This window comes from Anoplophora glabripennis, unplaced genomic scaffold, assembly GCF_000390285.2.
Source record: "Anoplophora glabripennis isolate ALB-LARVAE unplaced genomic scaffold, Agla_2.0 scaffold163, whole genome shotgun sequence".
NCBI lineage: Eukaryota > Metazoa > Arthropoda > Insecta > Coleoptera > Cerambycidae > Anoplophora > Anoplophora glabripennis.
Window position 1 is genome coordinate 136,434 of NW_019416302.1, and position 23,304 is coordinate 159,737.

At 31.5% G+C, this 23,304-nt stretch overlaps 1 protein-coding gene across 4 annotated transcripts in view; it reads right to left on the reverse strand.

Moving 5' to 3' along the window:
• Positions 1–767: 767 nt before the first annotated feature.
• LOC108903516 (neurotrimin-like) overlaps positions 768–23,304 on the reverse strand; it is a 149,481-nt gene continuing 126,944 nt past the window's right edge. For 3 of the 4 annotated variants that reach the window (XM_018705735.2, XM_018705734.2, XM_018705733.2), the window contains 4 exons: positions 18,201–18,350; positions 11,843–11,908; positions 7,976–8,068; positions 768–1,109 (listed from right to left, as the gene is read on the reverse strand). In XM_018705735.2, coding sequence (XP_018561251.1) covers positions 949–1,109; positions 7,976–8,068; positions 11,843–11,908; positions 18,201–18,350 — 470 coding nt within the window. In that variant the 3' untranslated portion in view covers positions 768–948. The remainder of the gene's footprint in view (positions 1,110–7,975; positions 8,069–11,842; positions 11,909–18,200; positions 18,351–23,304) is intronic. The other variant, XM_018705736.2, reaches the window with a different exon arrangement.

Here is a 23,304-nt window from a genome sequence, read left to right on the forward strand (position 1 = left end):
ATTTGTATTACTGCAGTTACAGGAAGCAATGAGGTAGTTTCTTTCAACTCGACTTAGGTTATATGTAGGTACATAGGTATAGGAACGTAATCTCACGACCTTACGCATAAGTAAAACGAGAAATGTAAAACAGATATTAAAATGCAGGTTCTATATTTTTTAACCTATTTTCATTTTCGGTTGTACTTAAAACATTGGAAAATACCTCATTGCGTTCAGTTTCCGACTCGATCTGTCAAATTCATTACAGAAGACATAGACAGGAAAATCCGTAGGTAGGTACCTACTGTTCATTTTTTTAATGGTAAATGCCTATTCCAGATCTATAAACAAACAAATTTTTACATACAAATGAGTGACGCAAAAACAAAAACGTTGTTTTTAGAAATATATGTGTAAATACATTTATACAATTAATTGCATCCGTGCTTTTTTCCATGGATATTTGTGAATTTAATAAGGAGAAATAAAAAGACTTGGAAGATGAATTTTTCAAGGAGTATAATATTTTGAAAATCTCTTGAGAAAGTTGAAAATGAATGATGCTAGATTTCGCAATTATTTTGAGAACGAAACTCACTGATTCACAAAATACAAAGTTTAGAATTGCAATACTCTGAATTTGTTTGTAAACAAACATGTCCACGCTAGTGTTTACGGGCAAATGTTTGCCACAGATGCATTTGTATAAACGTTTTTACCTAAATATTTGCATACAGATTTGGACTAGGTTTTACAAAAATGTTTGCAAACAGGTTTTACACGTTTTTATAATTTTGTAGACTGGACTAGGTCTTTTCATATCAGCTATTTTTGTCAGAAAAGTTGCAATTCTTAAATCTCGCAACTTTCGAAAAAACTGCCAATCCCCGAAACTTCAGCCGACTCACCCGTCCGTGCGTCCGCTTTTATTCCATACTGGGAGAAGCTCTAATTCGATTTCGAGGATCACCTCGGGCTAGCGAGAAGAATGAGCGCCGCGGCGGCGACGATGGTGACGGTCCGATGGCAGCTGGCGGGGCCGGGCGCTCCGCTGAAAGCGCCCGGGGGCTCCTGGATGGGCGGAGGGCCGTTGGAAGGCAGCGTGTACTCGCCGTCGTAATCATATTCTGGAACAGAATTACTGGGGGTTAATGCGGGACTTACTTTTTACTTTGCTCTTTTGAAGAGGTAGCTTTGGGTGCTTTGCGGGTTTATAATTTTTCATCGCCGGCCACGCTTGTAGGTTACGGGGTGGGTATTTTCTTTAAGACTGTTTTACAGCTAGATAGGGAAAGTATATAAGCGCGTACCACTTATACAGGGTGTTTCGGAAAGAGGCACCATAAATTTATGGCCCAGTAGAAATTACATTCTTAAAGATCAATACATTTTTATTCTATAACAGTTAAAGTAGGTAAATAAGTAAATAAATGTCCTTCCACAATTCGCGCCATAGTTTTTGGCGAGTTTGTACTGATTTAATATTAACTTGGGTTTTCATGAATCCCCAAAAATGAAAATCTAAATGATTGAAGTCGGACGACCTGGCAGGCCAACTTACAACTGAGTAGATAGAGTAATTTATGCCAAAACGAACTGTGACGGTTTAGACGCAATCTAGCCTCATTTAGAGAGCTGAAATCGTGATTTTTTTTCAAATACAACTGAATATCTCGAAAACGGTATGTTTGAAACACCTTGTACATTTAATAAACTATACCTAATATTAACCAAGGAATTAAAAAATGCAATAATACACAGGGTGTTCGATTTAAAATAACAAAGTTATGTAGCGCCCACGCGAAATGTAACACCCTGTAAGCTAAAAATATTTGATATTTTTTATAATTTTCTTAATAAATTTTACAGTTACAGAATCACAGAAGAATCCCTTTTAGTTGGAACACCCTGTATAGACGCTGATACTGACATAAGAGCTGAAACTGATAAAACTTCACACATTTCTACCCAAGGAATATTAAAACGACCTTTAAACTTTAAATATAACTATTATGTCTACGGATTTATAATATTTTTAATGTTTCAGTATTTTCTGGAGCTAATTATTATTTTTTAAATAATTATCAAAATGTTCATTAATGTTACACTATAAGCCAATTTAAATTGTAACTCTTAGGTCCGGTACTTTGAGTCTCGGTTAAGGCTTGATTAACTAATCAGGCGATTAGACTGTGAGTATACTTTATAAAATAAATCAGTAAATGTACATTCTAATCGCCTGATCAGTTAATCAACCTTTAACCGAGACTTAAAGTAGCCTTAGAATGTTGAATTTTAGCTGAAACTATCACAATAAGTTATAATATATTTATTAAACAACTTACATCAGGGTTCACATTTCCCAATTTAAATTAGAACATGTGCAACAATACAATCGTACTATTGGAATGAAGATTGGGAAAAACACATACCGAAAAACATATACATATTTATGGCGATCATTTTATTTAAATTATTTTGGGTCGGTACTACCCTGCTGTCCCTGACGACCCGCCACTTCAATTGTCCAAAAATAAAAATATTAACTGAATGAATTAAATCTCAATAATATATCCAAACAAAAATATATTTTGATATGTTTATGTGAATTGAACACATTATATGGTATTTAGATTGGCAAATGTTCAATTTCATGAAACGTGAAAAACACAGGCCTCGTTTGTTCCATGGTAACAGCTAAAACAGTACTGAATCACTTAATTTCTCTCAAAATTTGTGTCAAATTCCAAATTCCGACGATTTTCCAATTTTCCTACAATCTAGAAATAGGTGCGGTATACGAAACTATGCCGTAATTAATTTAGTGGAAAGCAATCTCGTCCTACCATTGAGCAAATTTAAAAAAGCCACAGGATCAATAAAGCCGGAATGATGATGTACAGCGAAAAGCTTTATTATCATACATTAGCCATACATTTTAAAAAGCTTTTGTCCGGAATAATGCCGTTAGGCTGTGTAATCTTCTCCTGAATAACGCTTCTAAATTGCCTTTGTTCTGTCGTGGAAAAGCTGATACCAGGTAATACACTTGGTTAATTTTCACTCGAATGAAAAATTACAGCCTAATTAGGGACCTGAATACATCCTGCTGAAAATTTAAATTCCGCAGTTATTTTTTATCGTTTACAAAATTTAATGGTCTTCTTTTTATACAGTATGTTTTTTCATTCCCTTTGTCCTGTATTGTATGGCTTCTAAGGTAGCAGTTAAATAAGTATACGTATTATGAATTAGTACCTACCTATTTGGAGTATTTGGGTAAATACTTATGCCTTACATTAACTACGTCTTGGACAAGAAGAATACATTTCTTCTATATTACAAAAGCCTATTGGCAGAATACGTTAGTTTACGTTAAAATTACTTCAAAATATTTATAATTTTGTTGTGTACTGACAATTGATAATTTGTTATTCCTTCAATATTACTAGTGCGATGAAATCCGTTAAATTTCCGTCATTACTTTACCGAGAATAACTTTTGCTTTACTAATAGTTTTATTTAGCAGTAGTTTCGAATTATGACAAATGAAGGAATTTTGGCTCAATTCGATATTAAAATAGTTCTACGTTAATGTGCACATGTGCAAAAAAAACATCTGCTTGAATGTTCTCCAATAAAAAAATTATATGTTCTTGTGTAATCCATTTGTAAACCATATTACGTATAATAGTATATTAGATGGAAAACGTATGTGTGTACACTGTTTGTATAATTGAAGAACATATATTAGTGTTACATATGCATATGTTTTCACATTTCATGCGAAGACCAATCGAAACCTAATTCCTGAATAGTTTGTCTTTTATCCAATTATCCATATCAAATAGTTAAAATACACGACAAAGAAGTTATTCGTACTTAAGATTATATAATTATATTTTAACAAACTACACGATAGTAATTAAATATAAAATTCCATATATTAGAAGTTAGTCATTTAAAATAGGTAGGAAGCATCTACAGTAGCCACAGTTTTCACCACACATAGATACGTTTGTGAAGTGTTTGATAAGCAACCGAGATTACGCATTTGTAAATATAGCTAGGTAGATAATTAATTTCAATGTTTTGAGAATGGTTAGTCAAGTAATTGACACCTCCAACCGGGATAATGCCTTACAAACTTCCTCTTCAACCTCATCAATTAAGTGAATTATAAATTTACAATATTTTATTAGTAATATAATATACTGGCTTCAAACTGCGTATATTCTGTGCTTTAATTTCCTTTGAATAAAAATATGCATTAGTATCTACATTATACATTAGTTTTTAATTAACTATATATTTTTAATTTCGAAAACAGAATTTTAAGTCTATTTTCCTTATTTTTGGCTTTTCACAAAAATATTATTTGAAAAACGTTTCAATGTTGTGTTAAAATGATGTCACTTAAAAAAACACCAGGTATCCAATATTAGAGCAATGTCTATTAACACTTTAGTTGAGACTCTACGCCGCGAATGACTTAAGAGTCTGTTCTCTGTACACTGCTAAGGTATCGCTGCGGGGTCGGGTGCACGGGCGTTACAGCTGGAGGCGGAGACTATCTCTCTCCCACTACAATGATTTTACAGTGGACGTATTTAGGTTGATTTAAACGTGAAACTAACGTTACAATTTTTACTTCAATAATTGTGTCAATTTAGAATTAATACAATTATTGTACCGCAATTGTACAAACAAATTTCATCGCAATACAAAATTGAATAACCGACATCCCGTGGACGTCAATTTAACGCTCCTTCTCTTTTTTGGTTTTATGAGAAAAAGTTATTCTTGATGAAGAGTTCTGCATGGCCTAAAATCCAAAATGAAATAATCAGATTTCAATTTTTTGCAGTCGTATACGAGGTTTGTCGAAAAATGTAAATTTTGCTCAAGAGTAAAGTACCTTTATTTTTTAAAATATCGACAATCGTTATTTAAAGTTGATCCAAATAGAAAACTACGGTCAGGTATCCAATATTATCCATTTACCATTAAAAAACAGATTTTGTTATTTTTACAAACTCTTCTCCGTATTAGCATTGATAATTTACGTCTAGAGATAGACATTAAATCTAACAGGTAAGGTAGTCGGATTTTTGTAATTTTTGATATTTATGGTATGTGTAGTTTGGACCTTGAATAACAATTTTTCGAAGTAGTTCTACGCTACGTTCATAATTTACCGAGATAATCGATTTTGAAGTTTTACCTGACAGCTAAATCCACTAGATGTGACACACTCCTCAACTGGGAGCGTGGCCTAATAGGTAGCGTTAGGAACTGACAGTCAGTATATCGCTAGTTCGAGTCCGTCGCGTGAAATTTTTTTTTTTTTCATAACGCACCATATGGTATTTTATTATTTTTTTTCATCTCGAAAATTATGAACAAACGAAATATTATAATAAATACTTATGTATATGTAGGAATATTCAAATATTTCATTAAAAAGCACAATTGGTTGATAAACAATATTTATTATGAACTAACAATAAGATTTCATTAAAAAAAACAAACGAGGTCAGGTAGGATGTTCTTTTATTTTATATTTATGTTACTATTTGACACGCAGTGTGGCACGAGCCAGAATAGTAGTTATCATAAAAAAAATGGGAAGCAGAAATTTTTTAAGCATCTAGCTTCCTTTCTTTTTTTTCTTATCTCGAAAATTATGAACAAACGAAATATTATGATAACTGTATGTAGGAATATTTTTCAAGTGTTTAATTAACATTTTGAGCTAGGTTGTGTGGGTCGTGATTAAAAAAACACACCTGCTCGGGCATAGAAAGTTTCTGCTTCCCATGTTTCTATGATAACTATCATTCTGGCTTATGCCACACTGCGTAAAATTTCAAATACTAAAATTAAAATAAAAAACCTACCTGACCTTGTTTGTTTTTTTTTAAAGAAACTTTATTGTTAATTCATAATAAATATTGTTTATCAACCAATTGTGCATTTTAATGAAATATTTGAAGAATATTTCTACATATACGTAAGTGTTTACTATAATATTTCGTTTGTTCATAATTTTCGAGATGAAAAAAATAATAAAAAACTATATGGTGCGTTTTGAAAAAAAAAATGTCACGCGACGGACTCGAACCAGCCATCTCGTGACTGTCAGTCCCGAACGCTACCAATTACGCCACGCTCCCAGTTGAGAAATGGGTCACATAATGCTAGTGGATTTAGCTGTCAGGTAAAACTTCAAAATTGATTATCTCGGTAATTTATGAACGTTGCGTCGAACTACTTCGAAAAATTCTTATTCAAGGTCCAAACTACACATACCATAAATATCAAAAATTACAAAAATCCGACTACCTTACCTTCTCCTGTAAGATGCACTGACAAACCAATGGAATTTTTGATAGCAAACGTCAAAACGCTAGTTACAATTTATAAAATACAAGAAATGGCAGCTCTGTTAACTTCTTAGGAGAAAATTTAAATAGTTTTGATTGTGGGAGATGATTATAAAACTCATCAAGAAGCGGCAGTCATTTTTAATAACAGGCATCCGAATAGAAATCTCGGAGAATAAGTTCAATATGACCAAAAATAATTAAAAATCGTCAATATTCATCAACGAGCACTCGATCATAATTGAGTTATTTCACTAGTATGACCAGGTGCATTTGGAAACAAAAAACGTATACTTTCTCAAGAAAAACGGCAAAAAACGAAAACGGGATTATTGTCGGCATTTCCTTTAATAAACATGGGCTGGGATGGAAACGCCGAAATGTTGTGCTGTACAAATTAAATATACTATTACTATTAAAAATTTAATTATTACCGCTGATAGTGCAGTAAAAACATTTATTAAAAAATACATTTTTTAGTTTTCCGCTAGAAATAACGTTGCCTGGCTGTGCCGTACAACTTTTAACTCAAGATAGTTTTTATATCAATCTCTGATATAATATCTAATTGGATGCAAAAACTTCTTCCAATGAAAATAAAAGAATCGAACCCCGCAAGATCGATTAATTCAATACTCTCAATTGAAAACGTATAGATTATCACTGACTAGATATTTCTTTGAACTCCGGTCCTGTCCGCAATTACCAATCTCTAAGCCCATCCCACTGAGTAAAACACACGTGGTTGCAGCATTTAAAATATATTCGTTTCTGAAGTTGTAGACGTTCGGGATTTAGCATAGAATTTTGAGTAATTTTTATCAAATCAATATAATTTTGGTATCATTGCAAAGCTAAAAGATAGACCCACTTCCCTCTTGTAAGCAATTTTTGATTTAAGCCTTTATTTTTACGTAAATAAATTGTAAATATGACGATTTCTTGCATAGTTTACTCTTTAAATTTAAACAATTAGAAACCAATTTTGAAAAAACTGTTACAAGACAGCAGTAGGAAAACACTTTGTCTTTCGATTGTTTTTTTATTTGTGCCGCTATGTTTATTCGTTTTCCAAATATGTGTTATGGGCCGAACCCTTAAAATGGGTTTATTTCAAGCGCGTGACGGACTCTTAAATTCGGAATTTTACAGAACACAAAGCAAGTGCCATGTCTTCCTGTAAAAAACATCTTAGCGGTGAAGTGTATGAATTTCCGTGTTACATCCTTCAGACATTTGCGAAAAATTTTACTGCATTTTAATGAGCAAAAACGTATACCTAGTAGTTCGCATAATTCACAAAGCGTATGATATAATGTTTTTTTTAAACGTAGGTACCTAATTTTGTAATTATTGATATTTATTTTATAATTAAAGATATGGGAAACGAATTTCATTGAAAACCTCTTTTATGATACAAAATTTTATTGGTTCGTCACAACCAACGGCAAACGCTGATCAACTTATTTTTACTTATACGCTACATAAAAACTTTTCCGGTTAAATCGCAATACAAAATGGCGAGAATTGTGATACATTCTAGGAAGAGATAAAACTCAAAGGAAGATTATGTCAAAATGTATTCAAAAGAAGCTGTAATATCTGACCTGATATTTTGGATTCGTCAATATTCCTTCCTTTTCCAACCCTGTTGTCATTGGAACCTCCCTTTTCCATTCTATCTCTTCCTCCTGGTACACCTACACACATTGCTTAAATTAGGTTTTTAATCGTTAACAATTGCGAGTATTTTCCTAAGATTTATTTATTGAAAATTGTGATGTTTAAGAATTTTAATCACGAACACATTATAGAAAAGTACTGGTCATATTCTTATATCAATAAAAATTAAAATAATAAATGACAGCTATTTTAAATACCTAATTCTACGATTTGTTATGGAAGATGTATTTGTTACCTGTTCGTACATATAAAAACAAATGGTTCGCATAATTATATGATTATGTAGTGTTACAGATCAAGAATTGGTTGTTACATTTTTCCGAATGTAATATGTACTGCAGTTCATTGGGCTTTATCACTTGAAACATTTTTTAAATTTATTTTGACAAAAAATATATTTTATCCATACAAGTGCATCGATTCCTCATTTTGTCTTTCTTATGTTACTATTTTTTTTTAATATTTTCCTGCAGTATCTTAAAAATCTGGATAATAAATTATTATTGTTCCATTTATAGATATATTTTAGTGTCTTGACAACCAAATTAATTTTATTAATTAATAATAACAATAGCGGTAAAAGCAGTTGAATTTGCTGATATAAAATATGTAGGTGTTACAAAATTTTATTTCAATTTTTTGTCCGTTCAGTTTTTATTACACTTTGCCGCCGTGCCTGCATGCTTTACCTTGCGCGTAGACAGGAAAATTGTATTTGTCCACTATACATTCAAAAATTTTTTCTTCGGATAAGTTCTGAATCACCCTGTATACATAACTATGTCAACCAGAGGCGGAGTTACGATGAGTCACTATCTCTAATAACAATACTTTATTCTCGAGGTATTATTTTTTTATTTATATTACCGTTATCAAACATATTCATGGATTTAAAATAATATTAGAACTACTCGATCATAGAAGTTTTATTACAAATGCGATTTTAATTAAAATGTAGGAAATAAAATGTCACAAATAAAAATCAGTGACTTGTTTTAGAAAATTGATTGTAACTACAATATTAGGTATTACAAATACATTGAAAAAATTTGAAATTCCGCCACTGGTAATATGCGAAACAGTTATGCTTCACGAAAGGCACTAATGACCCACGTCTACAAAAGTGACAATTAAAATTCGGAATTATTAGCATTGTGTTTAAGGGCGCCGTTTCTTTAAATGGTGTTTTCCACAAAGACAAATAATTTCAAACATTTAATAACTGAATAATCTAAAGTTTATCAAATAATAGGAATGTTATGTCGTGCCATCTGAGTATTTTCAAAGACGTCGCCGTAAAACGAATAAACAGCTGCAAAAAACGATCCAACCATCAAAGTTTTAGTTACTGAAATCTACGAAAATACAAACTTTTCCAAACTCCACATGTAAATATTCTTATAACAATTTAGTTGCTTAGTCCTACATATAAAATTGTTTACATTTATTTATAAGTACGTGAAAATAATTCTTAAAATGTGGGGTTAGGATAACAGAAAACGCATGTTTTACAAACGCTTTTTTTTAGTTATTATTTTATTTGGGTAAATTTAAATAGTAACAATGAGTAAATAGTACATCAAAGATTTTATTTTTGTGCTTACTTTTGTTCTACACGTTATACTTTTCAAGATTTCAGTACTTAAAAACGCTAGAAATTTGACTATTTCTCGGCCAGAAATATGGCCACCTTAAGTATTAAATATAGGTATTACCCTGTTAAATGTCGCGAAGCTATTGTTACATGTTCCTGAGGTATTAAATAAACAATGATTTTCTTTAAAAAAGCTGAAGGGCCATATCTCGGAAAGATGCGTTTCCATGCCAAGATTTACGTACATATATTTTTTTTTGTTTATTCGTGGGAAACCTTGCATATATTTCGAAATATAATGATATTTATATAGTTACAATAGACACGTTCTTCATATTTCCATTTCGATGAAACTATATTTTCCAAATATGAATTTGGTTTTAGTACCGGTGAAAAGAGTAGATCTTGCCCTTCGTATGTCCCCGAGTCTTCGCTTGATCTAGTTACATTCCAAAGTAGGAGCAAACATAAAAACGTCGCCAATTACACTTATTTCGCGCTTCGAACGGGCTTTAAAATGTTTTTACGTCGCCGAAATGATCATTTGAAGAAGTAGCGGCGTTTCCCTTTTATTTGAGTGCCTCTGTTGGCCAGTTCCAGCTTTTACGATTCGTTAATAAATAAGTCGCTGTGAAACATAATTTTTTGGCATTTATGGACAGTGGCGACGACTTTATAATATTGGAAACCTGATCGATTCAATAAAGTGACTACCGGTAAAATGAATTAAAACATGGCTTGATTTTGGTATTTGTACCTTATATTTGCAGTAATATCTACAAAGTCATATTTTCTGTACGTAAAACAGGATTAATTACAGTTAGGGACAAAAACCTTAACCATACGCCATTATCTTAAAATGTGAAGGAGTTATTGTAAAACATCGCATATGTCTTTGTCACGGACCGAATCCTCCAGACTTTGGAAATTTCAGAGTTCTTTACTCAAGACATTCCCACTCTTTTAGAATTTGCACCTAGACAATAAAACTTAGAAATAGTTATTTATGATTTAATCCGTTATGTTTTTCCCTAGTTTTACGCCGCGGTCAGAGGATAGATAGCATTTACCTATAAGGATATACTTGTAAGGTAACGAATTTGATTGGTTCCTTTAAGAATAATTTGACGTGACAAGTGAGGAGAAGTACGGAAAGGTGTACTGACGAGAGTTCTACTTGAGCATTGAAGAGGTAGGTATATTGCTATTCTGCTGACCGTGGATTCGTTATCGGACCTCTGGTTATTGTCATAAAAATCTCGAGTATTTTATTTGTAACGCTTGTATTTTAAATCATTTTTCACGTACTGTATTGCTCGATATTTTGTAAAGACAACTGTTGTGTAATTAATTATAGCTGTTTATTTAAATTTATAATTTGTGTATTAAAAATAAAGATGTGTGATACGACGCCCAAGTTAACCCGACTTGAAAATTTTGATAACTCACTTAATTGACATAGATTTGACGAAATTTATCAAAATGATTTTTTTGATTTAGAAATCAGTAGTTACTAATATCTGAAATTTCTAGTCGTAATCTTTGTGTTATTAGTTATTAGCTTTGTTTGTGCCTGTTAGTTTGTAACACTGAATGAACTACTCGTAAAAATGTGGAAGCAGTGATGCTACTAACATATTCTAAAAAATTACCTACTTTATCCAGTTACAGATAAATTTTTTTAGGAGTTCAATAAAAAAGTAGTATTTCTGGTAAAATTAAACAAATAGGGATTCGATATTTATACTATTCTATCTATTTTAATTTTGGGATGTAATTAAAAAGTTGGAAAAAGCCCCACTGTGCACGCATTCCAATTTTTTCCGATTTATATTTCTGATTGTCTCAATATTTTTTTTTTCATTATCTTTATTTGTAATTTATGTTTTTATGGAAGTATGTATTTCCGCTATGACAAAAATTAAAGACATCCAGTTCTTCTTCTGAGTTTATTGTCACTATTCGGTACTTTTGGAACAGGAAGTAATAAAGGAGTATGTATCACGTTAGATGTTAAAGCTATTATTTCGATTTTAGGTTCACCGAGACCTTATAGTATCCCTCAGCATCGCAAGTGCTCCTCAAAGATTACTCGTGTTAGAACTAATAAGCACACAAAAGTGTGGATTAACTCCAGGAAACTTTCCCCATTTAAATAAATGTTTATTCATTCTTATTGCTGCTCCTATCTACCTACCTTTCTTCAATGCCGGCGTCACTGCTAGGTGAACGGTGGGTTTGACTGTAGTGGGCGCAGGAATTTCTGAAAATATAAGAGAACATATTAAGTATGTTGGGTCAGCAGATTGTTTTCTGAGCAGTGTTGCCAACTTCGTGGTAATTCTAATATTTTCTCTTTTTTCCCACACTTAGTTTTAATTTTTTCCCCCCACATATTTTCGTTTTTCATTTAGCTAAGGCTAATGAAGTGCATTGTAAGTCCGTAACAACCCGAAAGTAACAATATGGGCCGTAAAAACCTTAAAATCAGTATATTAGTTACATTCTGTATATTAGGTACCTATACAGGGTGTATCTAAATAACACCGAAAAAATTCAAGGGGCGATTCTCCGATGAAAATTAATAGGGGTCTTTGGTATAAAATTTTTTGAAAAAACCCTCCCCTGAAAAGTTACGCCCCTCCTAAAATTACAAAAAAAAAAATGTTTTCTTTTTTTATATTTCACGTACATCAAGCTAAAGAAACCAAACTTGGTGAACATTATCTGTCAATAAAACTACACTTTTTGAAATTTTTTCAACCCTGAACTATTTTTGTAAGGGGTTGAAATAATCAACCCCTATGACATTTTTTCTTATAATTTTTTTTTCGATAAAATTTTTTCCTTTTAAAAAATATGTCTAAAAAACCCCATTCATTTACTAACTTTTTGATCTCTTCAAGTTTCTTCGAAAAGTTAAGGATTTATGACAAAAAAAAAAAAATGTATTGTAATGTATTTTTAAAAAGATGAGCTGTTTAACGCGAGTGTATTTTGCCGAAAGATCTAGTGGCCTGTTCTTTACAATGGAATCCGTAGAAACAAATGTCAATGTCATTTATTGTCATATTAAATAACATTTTATTAAAAAACACTCAACCAAATAGTTGACCTATGATTCTACTAGGCTAAGAAGTTTGGAACTTAGACTAAAAGTGAACAAATGATGAATAATGTTATAACAGTAACAAAAAATAAAAATCTGTCGGATATTGACAATACAATCTACAAAAAATGTTGAAAATGATTGCCTTCAGCTTCAATACAAGCATCTACTCTTGTTCTCATAGAATTGCGTATGCGTTCAAATATTCCTGGTGAATTTTTTATCGTTTCACACCCTGCTACAATGCGGTTTCGCAAATCATTGATATCTTCAACTGGCCTTGAGTAGATCAAAGATTTCAGATATCCCCATATGCAAAAATCCAAAGGATTAAGGTCAGGGGAGCGGGCTGGCCAATTTACATATCCTCCTCGACCTATCCATCGATTGGCATACACCTCATCCAAGTGACGTCTTGCACGTATACTAAAGTGGGCTGGTGCACCGTCGTGCATAAACCATAAACGTTGCCTAATTTGAATGGGAACTTCTTCAAGAATAATAGGTAATTCTTCGAGAAGATGACAATATGAGTCACCATCTAATCGTCGTGGAAGAAAATAGGGACCAATTAAATGATCGTCGATAATTCCGAGCCACACATTTAATGAAAATTGATACTGATGATTTCCTTCAAAAAAGTCATGAGGATTTTCCTCAGCCCAAATATGATTGTTACGAAAATTTCTAATACAGTCTCTTGAGAAATTCGCCTCGTCAGTAAATAAAATATTTCTTAAGAACTGCGGCGCTTGGCCGATCATATTAATAAGCCATTGACAAAAAACCACACGTGGTAAAAAATCTCGAATCAGTAACGACTGCACCCGTTGGAGATGATAGGGATATAACTGTTGTTCTTTTAAAATTCTAAAAACTACCGAATGGCTTACATTTAGGACACGAGCTATTTTCCTGGTACTAGTTTCTGGGGATTCCTCAATTAAATTAAGTACGGCTTCATCGACAGCTTCAGTTCTAACTTCTCGGCTACGGCCACAGTCATGACTTCTCTTTTCAAATTTTCCAAGTTCCCGCAAGCGTTGGTGAATATTTGTGAACGTAGTATGGTGGGGTAATCTACGCTCTGGGTACTGTTCAGCATAAAGTCTTTGCGCTTCCAATGCATTACCGTTAGCATACCCATATGTAAAATGCATATCTGCCATTTCTAAATTCGAATAGTTAACCATATTTTCGGTTTATTAACTAATATTTTCTACACAAAATCATGAAACTTGTGAAATAGTAAGAAACAGTAACAATAAATGACATTGACATTTGTTTCTACGGATTCCATTGTAAAGAACAGGCCACTAGATCTTTCGGCAAAATACACTCGCGTTAAACAGCTCATCTTTTTAAAAATACATTACAATACATTTATTTTTTTTGTCATAAATCCTTAACTTTTCGAAGAAACTTGAAGAGATCAAAAAGTTAGTAAATGAATGGGGTTTTTTAGACATATTTTTTAAAAGAAAAAAATTTTATCGAAAAAAAAATTATAAGAAAAAATGTCATAGAGGTTGATTATTTCAACCCCTTACAAAAATAGTTCAGAGTTGAAAAAAATTCAAAAAGTGTAGTTTTATTGACAGATAATGTTCACCAAGTTTGGTTTCTTTAGCTTGATGTACGTGGAAGATAAAAAAGAAAAACAATTCTTTTTTGTAATTTTAGGAGGGGCGTAACTTTTCAGGGAAGGGTTTTTTCAAAAAATTTTATATCAAAGATCCCTATTAATTTTCATCGGAGAATCGCCCCTTGAATTTTTTCGGTGTTATTTAGATACACCCTGTATATTTCACATTTTATTTCTTGAATAAAAAAATTTTGCCTCACACATTATGATAATGATAAAAACCGAATGTAACATATTTAATATTTACCCAGCCGTTATTTAAAACGGATTATTGCAGTACTTAAATATTGTTTACATTATTTTTATTAATATTTTTTTTTCATTCATTGGGTAAACATGTTGTTTAATTCCTATTAGTTTAGATTACTTGATTTAAAATTGAAATAGCATATTCGATTGATAAAAGAATCAAGAGTGTAAAATATTCTGTATCGTCATACATAAAATGTCCCCACATTAACAGCCGTTGTCCATTTTTCTCATTTTTACAATTTTATATACTTAAATTCTCCACAATATGGGTCATTCCATACGAATTGGCAACGTTGCTTCAGGGAAAACTATAAATTTTACAGCACCAAATTTGGGAAAGGAGATGTAATACAACAGGTATTTTTGTGTCAACATTTTTAACTCTAGAAAAATTATAAAAGAACTACATACACTTAAGCGGTGCGGCAGTTACATAGAAAATTCGTAGGAAATCTTAGGACTTTATCCGAAATATCGTATTGAAATAAATACATAGGTACATGTTTATATACGCGTGTGGTTATACTGTTTGAGTCCTGATTGCGACACGGCTAAAATAATTTGTTTTCATTTGTTAAGTTACAAACAGTATGTCACAATCAAACAGAAAATGAATAATATAATATCGTACCAATAATTATTGGTAACGCCAGAATAAAGTAAACGCACTCTTGTTACGAATGTCTGTTGGCTCAAATTTGTGTCCATCAGTTCAGTTCGAATCCAATGGATTGATACAAATGTTTTTTTAAGAATGACTTCTTACGACTTCCTGCAATTGCCACCTTAGATGATTGAGTAATATGAAAACAGGATCCGAATTCTTAACACATTGAGTTTTATTTCACATTTTCAAATCCAAACTACCTCTCTTATACGACTGCTCTATAGGAAATAACTGGAATTTAAATCGTCCCGATTAAAGGAAGCTTTTTTTGTATCTCCGTTCGGGCACCGTCAATTAAAAAGAGAAATGCAATTTTAATTACCGAGCTGTGTATTCGGGTCTTGAACAAAGACATTTTCCGCCGTTTAAGCGGGCATTCCTGTTCTTGCTGAATTATTCATTATAAACCCATTAATCTTAATTAATCCGAGTTCGAATCGGACTGAAATTGACAAAATAATCCCTAAAGATGTCTAAATGTAACGTTCGTTATTAAGAACTTTATTACATTATCCCTTTGCCGGATAGTTCTGCTTGTTTTTGGTCGCCTGCTCTTAATGAACAGTGGAAGATTAACGTACTTTTCGTCGGAATGTAACCGCCCTTATAAAAATTTATGTTAGTGACCGTGTCGCCCATAAGTTGGTAGTATTCTTTCGGCGCCGCTTTAATATCAGGTTTTAAAAATAAAGCAATCTTATGCTATAAAATCGGGAACTTATAGAACATGGGCCTATCGTCTTTTGTTTAACAGACTCTTTTAGTCTGACGTCACATATTTAGTTGAAATTGTATAGATCGAATCTGACCTTGTTTATTATTTACTTAACTACTATAAAAATGAACAATTACAAATTAACTTATTTTTACTTTAAGGATTTAGAAGTATTTATGAACAGCCAACATGTGTTTCGTAAATTAGATACACTAATGTGCTTAAAACTTATAAAACACGATATAAAAGAATATTCAATTTAAAGTAAAAAATTAACATTAGCCCTGTTATTCCTAATGCGCATGCTCGGGAACAATAGCCTCATACGCAGGTGAGATCTTGTTGATATATTATCGCTGTCATCATTAGCGTATTTTCTCTTCTTTTGTTTAATCCTAGCATTTTCTAGTTCTACGGTTGTTTATTGTTTTTCTTGGTGTTGTACTGTGTCAGTCTGTTTATCGAGTGTTTTTTTTTCTTCAAGTGGTTTATTATAGGCGTACTCTTAATCAAAACCAAACTTTTCTTGTATGTTACCTATCTATGTATGTTACTTATCTTTAATGGGCATGTAACATTGATATAATTTTAATTTATTAATGACTATAAAAGTCAATATTGTTCTATAAATTTAAATATATAAATTGTATAATTTCTATTGGTTTGTCACTTGGTGTTTGAATCTTCTTAAATATTTCTAATATTGCCCGAATATCGGTCTAGTAAATATTGAGAAATTTTTCATGATAATGTGTACAATGGGGTTGCCTCTTATTTGGCGTATGTGGCACTACTAAAAAGGTCTATTAACATACAGGTACAGCTTACGGGTAGGTATAAATTAACAACCCAGTTGTCGGCACTTTAATCTTTCTCAGTTGTTTTCGATGTCCTTGGATAGAGAAACGGCGATCAGGACTGTAATGAAAATCTTTTATTTGTGCCGGAAATTATTAAAATCGTGGGAAATATATAATAATTCAGAAATAGTAAAATTGTTCTATTAAGGAATTGATTGTAGGTCTATTATTAACACTTCTTAATCCTTTTCTGTAATCAATCTAGGTACTTAATTCATTCGTTCTTTGTTGGTGGCACAATTTTTTTTGTTCCATTTAACTAACTAATACTTCCGAACATAACATTTTAAAGACGCAAAATTGTACAAAGATAATTTGATTATTATTGACGGAATTATTTTCATCCGTAGACGTTATCCTTGAAGTATGGCCTATTCGAGGGTCTATTCGTTTCGAAACACATTGTATATTAAGAAGTAGAAGAGTAGAAGTTGGTTTGGTACGATACAGTTAGTTGTTAGTTTTTATATAAAATAAAATTTTACATTTTACTACAGACCATACAGCGTAAAAAGATATCTAGTCAAATACAAAGCTACAACTATTAAATTTATACCATAGAAATATTGTTGAATATATTGCATAAGAAAAATTAGAGTTTACAATTCGGGCATAGTCTGGAATCCAGAAAAATTTGGAATTTGTTCGAAAATTCGACTGGGCACTCTAAGCGAATTACCCCTTTTAAAAATCCTTAACAAAATTACTTAACAAGGTAATCCTCTTTAACGCGGCAAAAACGAACATGGAAACTGATTACAACTTGATTGAAAAACAAAAAAACTCGGGAGTTCGCGGACAGTCCATTTAATTCCAAATAACACAACGAATAGTAGGAGAGTACTGTAAATGAATAAAAAAAGAACACTAAAAAAACTATAGTAAAATATATAGTGATATCGTGCGCGTCAGAAAAATAATTTGTGAGCTTCTGCTTTTCTTGGTAAAATACCTAGCACAATTATTGTGATCTTTATTTCTTTTTCATTTGATTAAATTCCGACATCGACGCATGAAGCTGGCGGGATTTATTTTTAAATGAAAAAAAAAAAAGATATACACGAGTGATTTTACCTTTTACCGTTTGGAAATACAAAATCGAAAAAAATGTCTTGACAAAACTACATATTTCCGGAAAAAAATATTTCACGAACTGTCATATTTACGCTCATAAATATTTCAAATTTCAATTCAGTTGTGATTTTATCAGCGATAAAACAACAGTACATTAATATACCTAATACAGTTAGCCCAAACCTCGATCATTTTTATGAAGGCAATATAGAAAAATAGTTTTGTTGATTTACCTTCCAATTTGATTACACCGTCCGTTTCACCTAACGAGTTTTTGGCCACACATTTGTAGGAGCCGAAGTCGGACTTGTTTACTCGCCGTATCTTCAACATCATGTACTTCTTGTAGCCGTTGTCCATCGAAACGGCTTCGTATTTATCGCCTGATAAAAAAAGAACGAAGTTTACTTGTTAATTCATTCAAATCAAGAGTGAATCTAAACAAACTACTTATGCACAAAGTTATTCGCAAAACATTGTATCCCCTTTATCTTTTTTGCCCTTGTACTTACGAAAAAATTGCAGAAACCAAAGTTAGGAAATTTTCTTGTGATCTCAAAGTAATACAAACAGAAAACAATTGAATGTTGCATAAATATGCAGTGGTTCCATTGCATTCTTGATTTTATCCATTATGCAGAATCAGTGTAAAGAAAATAAAATATTGTACAAACTATAATCAAAGCAAATACAAGACATTTATATGTATATCGTTGTAACCAGAAATGTATTTAAAAAAACAATCAATATACAGTGTTCCATATAACAAACACAAGTTTGATCTATGTCTCGCAACATTCTATTGTTTTTTTGTGTATTTCTTTCTTTCTTTTCTTTATATAGGAAGATAGAAAAGGTAAAGGGGGTAAAATCTTATGTGAATAACTGTACAGGGTAATTTATATAAATAAAATCATGTGGAATCTGTGCTGCAAAAAAGACCCATTTTTAAAGGAAAGCCCACCCAGATTTTTTTTTACACGAGATGATATAGCAATACGTTAGAAACATTTCAGTGATAAAACATTTATTTGTTCCGGTTTCACTAAAAATTAATATCACCGGTAAATACTTAAATATCAAATAGTAAGCTCTGGAAAACAAACAATTTTTTATTAGAGATCACGTGTTGTAGGTGACAATTAATTGTTATTCTAAATCTTGAACACGGAAGTTAATCGTATATGTAAATGCCGCTCAACAGCTAAGACGTATTTTGCGAAAAAAGATAATTATCACCTTCACATACGAGTAAGTATTTACTGATCTATATTTTCCCCACATCCGCTAATACTGTAGTGAAATAAAAAATAACTCAAATGACGTTTGTAGGGAGATTTAAATAAAATAGGGGTGGTTTTTTTGACGTTAAGTCTGTAACTTTAGAACAAAATATTTTTTTCGACTTTATAATTCAATTCATTTTGAACATTGTACGAATTTAAGAAATGAACTTTGAAAACGGTACCATACTATTTAATAATTATTCGCTCATTTACTTATGCTATCTAATAGCTGTTTCACATTGACAATTTATTGATTAAATTGACGAAGTTCTTCATGAATTAATTCACGAATTTATTGGTAAACAGTGTGGTTTTACATTGCTACAGACTTTATTAAGTTTTTTGACGCATGAATCAGTTCTACCAACGAATCAAAGAAGCAAATAAATTTCAAAAATGTCACCTTTCCACTCATAATTGTAGTGATACAACAGCGGTACCGTTTTGACACATATTATATAAATATTAGTGTTTGTAAGTGACAAATCAGTAAAAACATTGCAAAACTAGTACGACGCCACACAATTATTTACATATTCCAATAACATAACCTCATTACTGATCTAAGGGTGGAAATCTGTTGGGTTGGTACTTCCGAACTTCACGAAGAAATTGACGAAAATTAGAACATGCTCTAATTCGTCAATGACTTGATGAATAAATTCATGAAGTTATTTGACAGCAGATTTGGTGCATTACACTTGTCCAATTTCTTGATGAAGCGACTTCATCGATTAATTGATCAATAAATTGTCAATGTAAAACAGCTATAAGCAAAGAAAATAACTCATGGCTACTTCGTTACTATGAATAATTATGAATAATAATAATAAATTTTCTTCTGTAACAATATGGCTTGAATCTGTTATTTTTGCTTAAGTTTAAAAAATGAGTAAGGGACTCCAACGAACGTTTGAAATAATAAGAGCATCATTAATTTTCTTTCGGAAGTAGAGTTTTCGATTAGGGTAAAGAGTGTACTTTTTTCGGCAGTTGGCTGCGAACAATTTACTTTGGGGCATGTATCGTCGCTGTACGTTCCGCAAAGTTGTAAACAATTGGCCGCAACTCCATGATTAACGATCCCTCTGATTTATATTCCACGCACTGATTAATCACCCCCACCCCACGTTCCGAACAAGTCCACTTAAGTGCCTAACTTTCGCCCCCGTTACCCACCTAGTCGTGTTTTCTCAAATAATTAGGCGGAAATTTTCAGTTCCTGGGATCATAATAAATTATTGCAGCAGTCAATGGGTCTCTACTGACATTAAAAAATTGATACCTGCGTCGACAAACATATAAAGGGTGTAACTTAGAATGGGGGTCATATTTAAATATTACGGACACTACCTTTGACCTTTGGAAACGCTTATCATAAGTTTGTTTTCTTAAATTCCTAAACCTTTTCTTTGTAATTTTCATACCATGCCTCTGGACAAACAACGGAGCGCGTTAGTCGCATCACATGCACACTTAGGAACTGAGGTATGCATTGTTGTCAGATTTCATAATTTAAAGGAAAGGCTATTAAAAAGCCAATTTTCACACCACTCGCTCAGAAATACTGCTCTTTGGCGTGTTGACTGGGTATTCGCCCAGTGCCCCATCATCCCACATAAACGAAAATTTTATTCTTTCAAATAAGATAAACTATGAAACAGTTAGTGGAGTCAAGATAGCTTAAAATTACGCATTATTTCGAAATACTTATGAGAAGCATGGATTTTCCTAAAACCTTTTGAAATTATTTGAAGTATTAGAAAAAAATTATCAACTTATTTTTTTTACGCTAATTGTTTTTTAATTGTTTAAACAATAATAAATAGTTTTTTTAAGAACATTTAAAATAATTCAATTAATTTTAAATCGAATTCTTTCAAATTGACAATATAGGAGTTTTCGATGTCGCTGAACAAGAATATGAAGTCGGAAAATGAAAATTCAAAATGGCTGATCCAATATGGCCGACTATTTTAAACAATTTATTTAATAATTATTATCGATTTTAAATCAAAATCTCTCATATTTGTAATATAGAGGTTCGAAAAATGAAAATTATAAATAGCTAAAGAGATTTTATTGAAAATATGTTTTATTTTTTAAAAATCAAATTTATTACAGAATAATTCATTTTTAAATCTCATCGAGTTCTTGATCTTCAAAAATAACTGGGCAATTAAACTTTAAGCCAATAAAATTGAAAAAAGACACTGATTTTAAATACAAAATTACAAAATCAAAATCAACATCCACTATTATTTATTTATTCATTAATTATTTTAAAAATGGATCAAAATTCATATATAAATATTAAACTCATTTACACATTTACAGATGTAGCATAAAAGAAAACGAATATAAATACCTTAAATGCAAACTGAGATGCAAGATTATTTGTAATATTAAGTAATAATATTACATTGAAGAATTACAAGTTTACGAGAGTATAACCTCAAAATGGACATAATATGTGAACAGTCAGGGTCCATAGTTCAAAAGTAATAAAGAATTCCCTGACTTTTCCAGGTTTTCCCTGACTTATAAAAAAGAAATCCAGGTCACTTGTAGTTCATTTTTACATACTAATTGGTGTTTATGCATTAAATTTTTTTTCGACTGGACTCCAAAATCTTTTTTATACCCTAACAACCTCTTATAAAGGTTTCAAAACCACAAATAGTTTTCTCTTTCAAGAACCCAGGGTCGGCTTTCACAAAATTTCCAGTTGCAAACATCAAATTCCCTGACTTTCATGAATATTTTTAAAATTCCCTGACTATTCCCTGTTTTTTATGAAGAATAACGAATTCCCTGACTTTTCCCGGTATTCCCGGTTTTCCCGGCCGCTACGAACCCTGTATCTGTTTTAATACGCTTTCCACGATNCTGTAAGTAACAAAAAATATTTGGTGAGCTCACTGACAAGAAAAACAACTTTCAAAATTAAAATAATATGTATATTAGTCTCATATCTGTGTCTACATCAATAAGAGAACTTATATTTACAATTTCAGATACAGAATATACGTTTTAAAAATGAATATTAAATCAAATCATCAAAAAAACGTTACTTTTTTGCTGATTATAACAATTTTCCACTTATTACTATAAATAAAAAAAAAATATTTTTCGCTGGATTTTTTTTAAGGCCTGAATTCTTTGATGGTTTATTAAACAAACAAAAAATTTTTGTATATTAAACTTTATTTAACAATAAATCTCACGGATTTTTCATGAAATATTTAAATTTTTTGTTATTTTCTGTTTTTTCAAATATTATTTCAAGTTTTTAAGAAAAATAAAACGCACCATCTTAAAGTAGAGATTTTAAGCTTTAAAAAGTGTTCTCATAAAGTTTCAATATCACGTTTACAACTATAGTTTTTGATCTATAAAGTATAGCTTAAAAAGTAAAATTTGTGATTTTTTAAAATTATTGAATATGTTGGGCTCAATATTTTTCATATTAAATTTTTAAGATTTTTTCCATATCGCTCACTGTTTCAATGGTCATTTGAAGAGTAATCTGTGAAAGTTACAGATATTTATTTGAAAAATTAAAAGAATGACAGCTATTTTATTATTATTGTACAAAATTATAGAATGACGTAACTTTGTATACGTACTATATAACGAGCGTTCAAATAAAAACGTGGTCGAAGTTGGCTCTGACACATTGGATGTAGGGAGTAGCTTATAGCGACCAACTTAACCTCATTTCTCAACGAGCTGTATAGCAGCTGTCACTTTCAATAACGTTAATGACTATATAACTTTATTTTAAAGAATAATCGTGATAACAATAACAAACAATTAAAGGAGCTGCGGAATGTGTCCCCCTCCTTGTTATAACAATAAATTAAAGCAGCTGCTGAAAGTGTCCCCCTCCTTGTTCCAAGCACTTTTCACACCTGTTCCTCAAAGAATTAAAGACATTTTCTAAGATGCTCGGGGTATTGTTAATTTCACGAATCTTGTCTATAAGTCGAGCCTGCAGATGGTTTAAATCAGGAATAGGCAGTTCAAAAATAGTGTTTTTAAGGTAAGG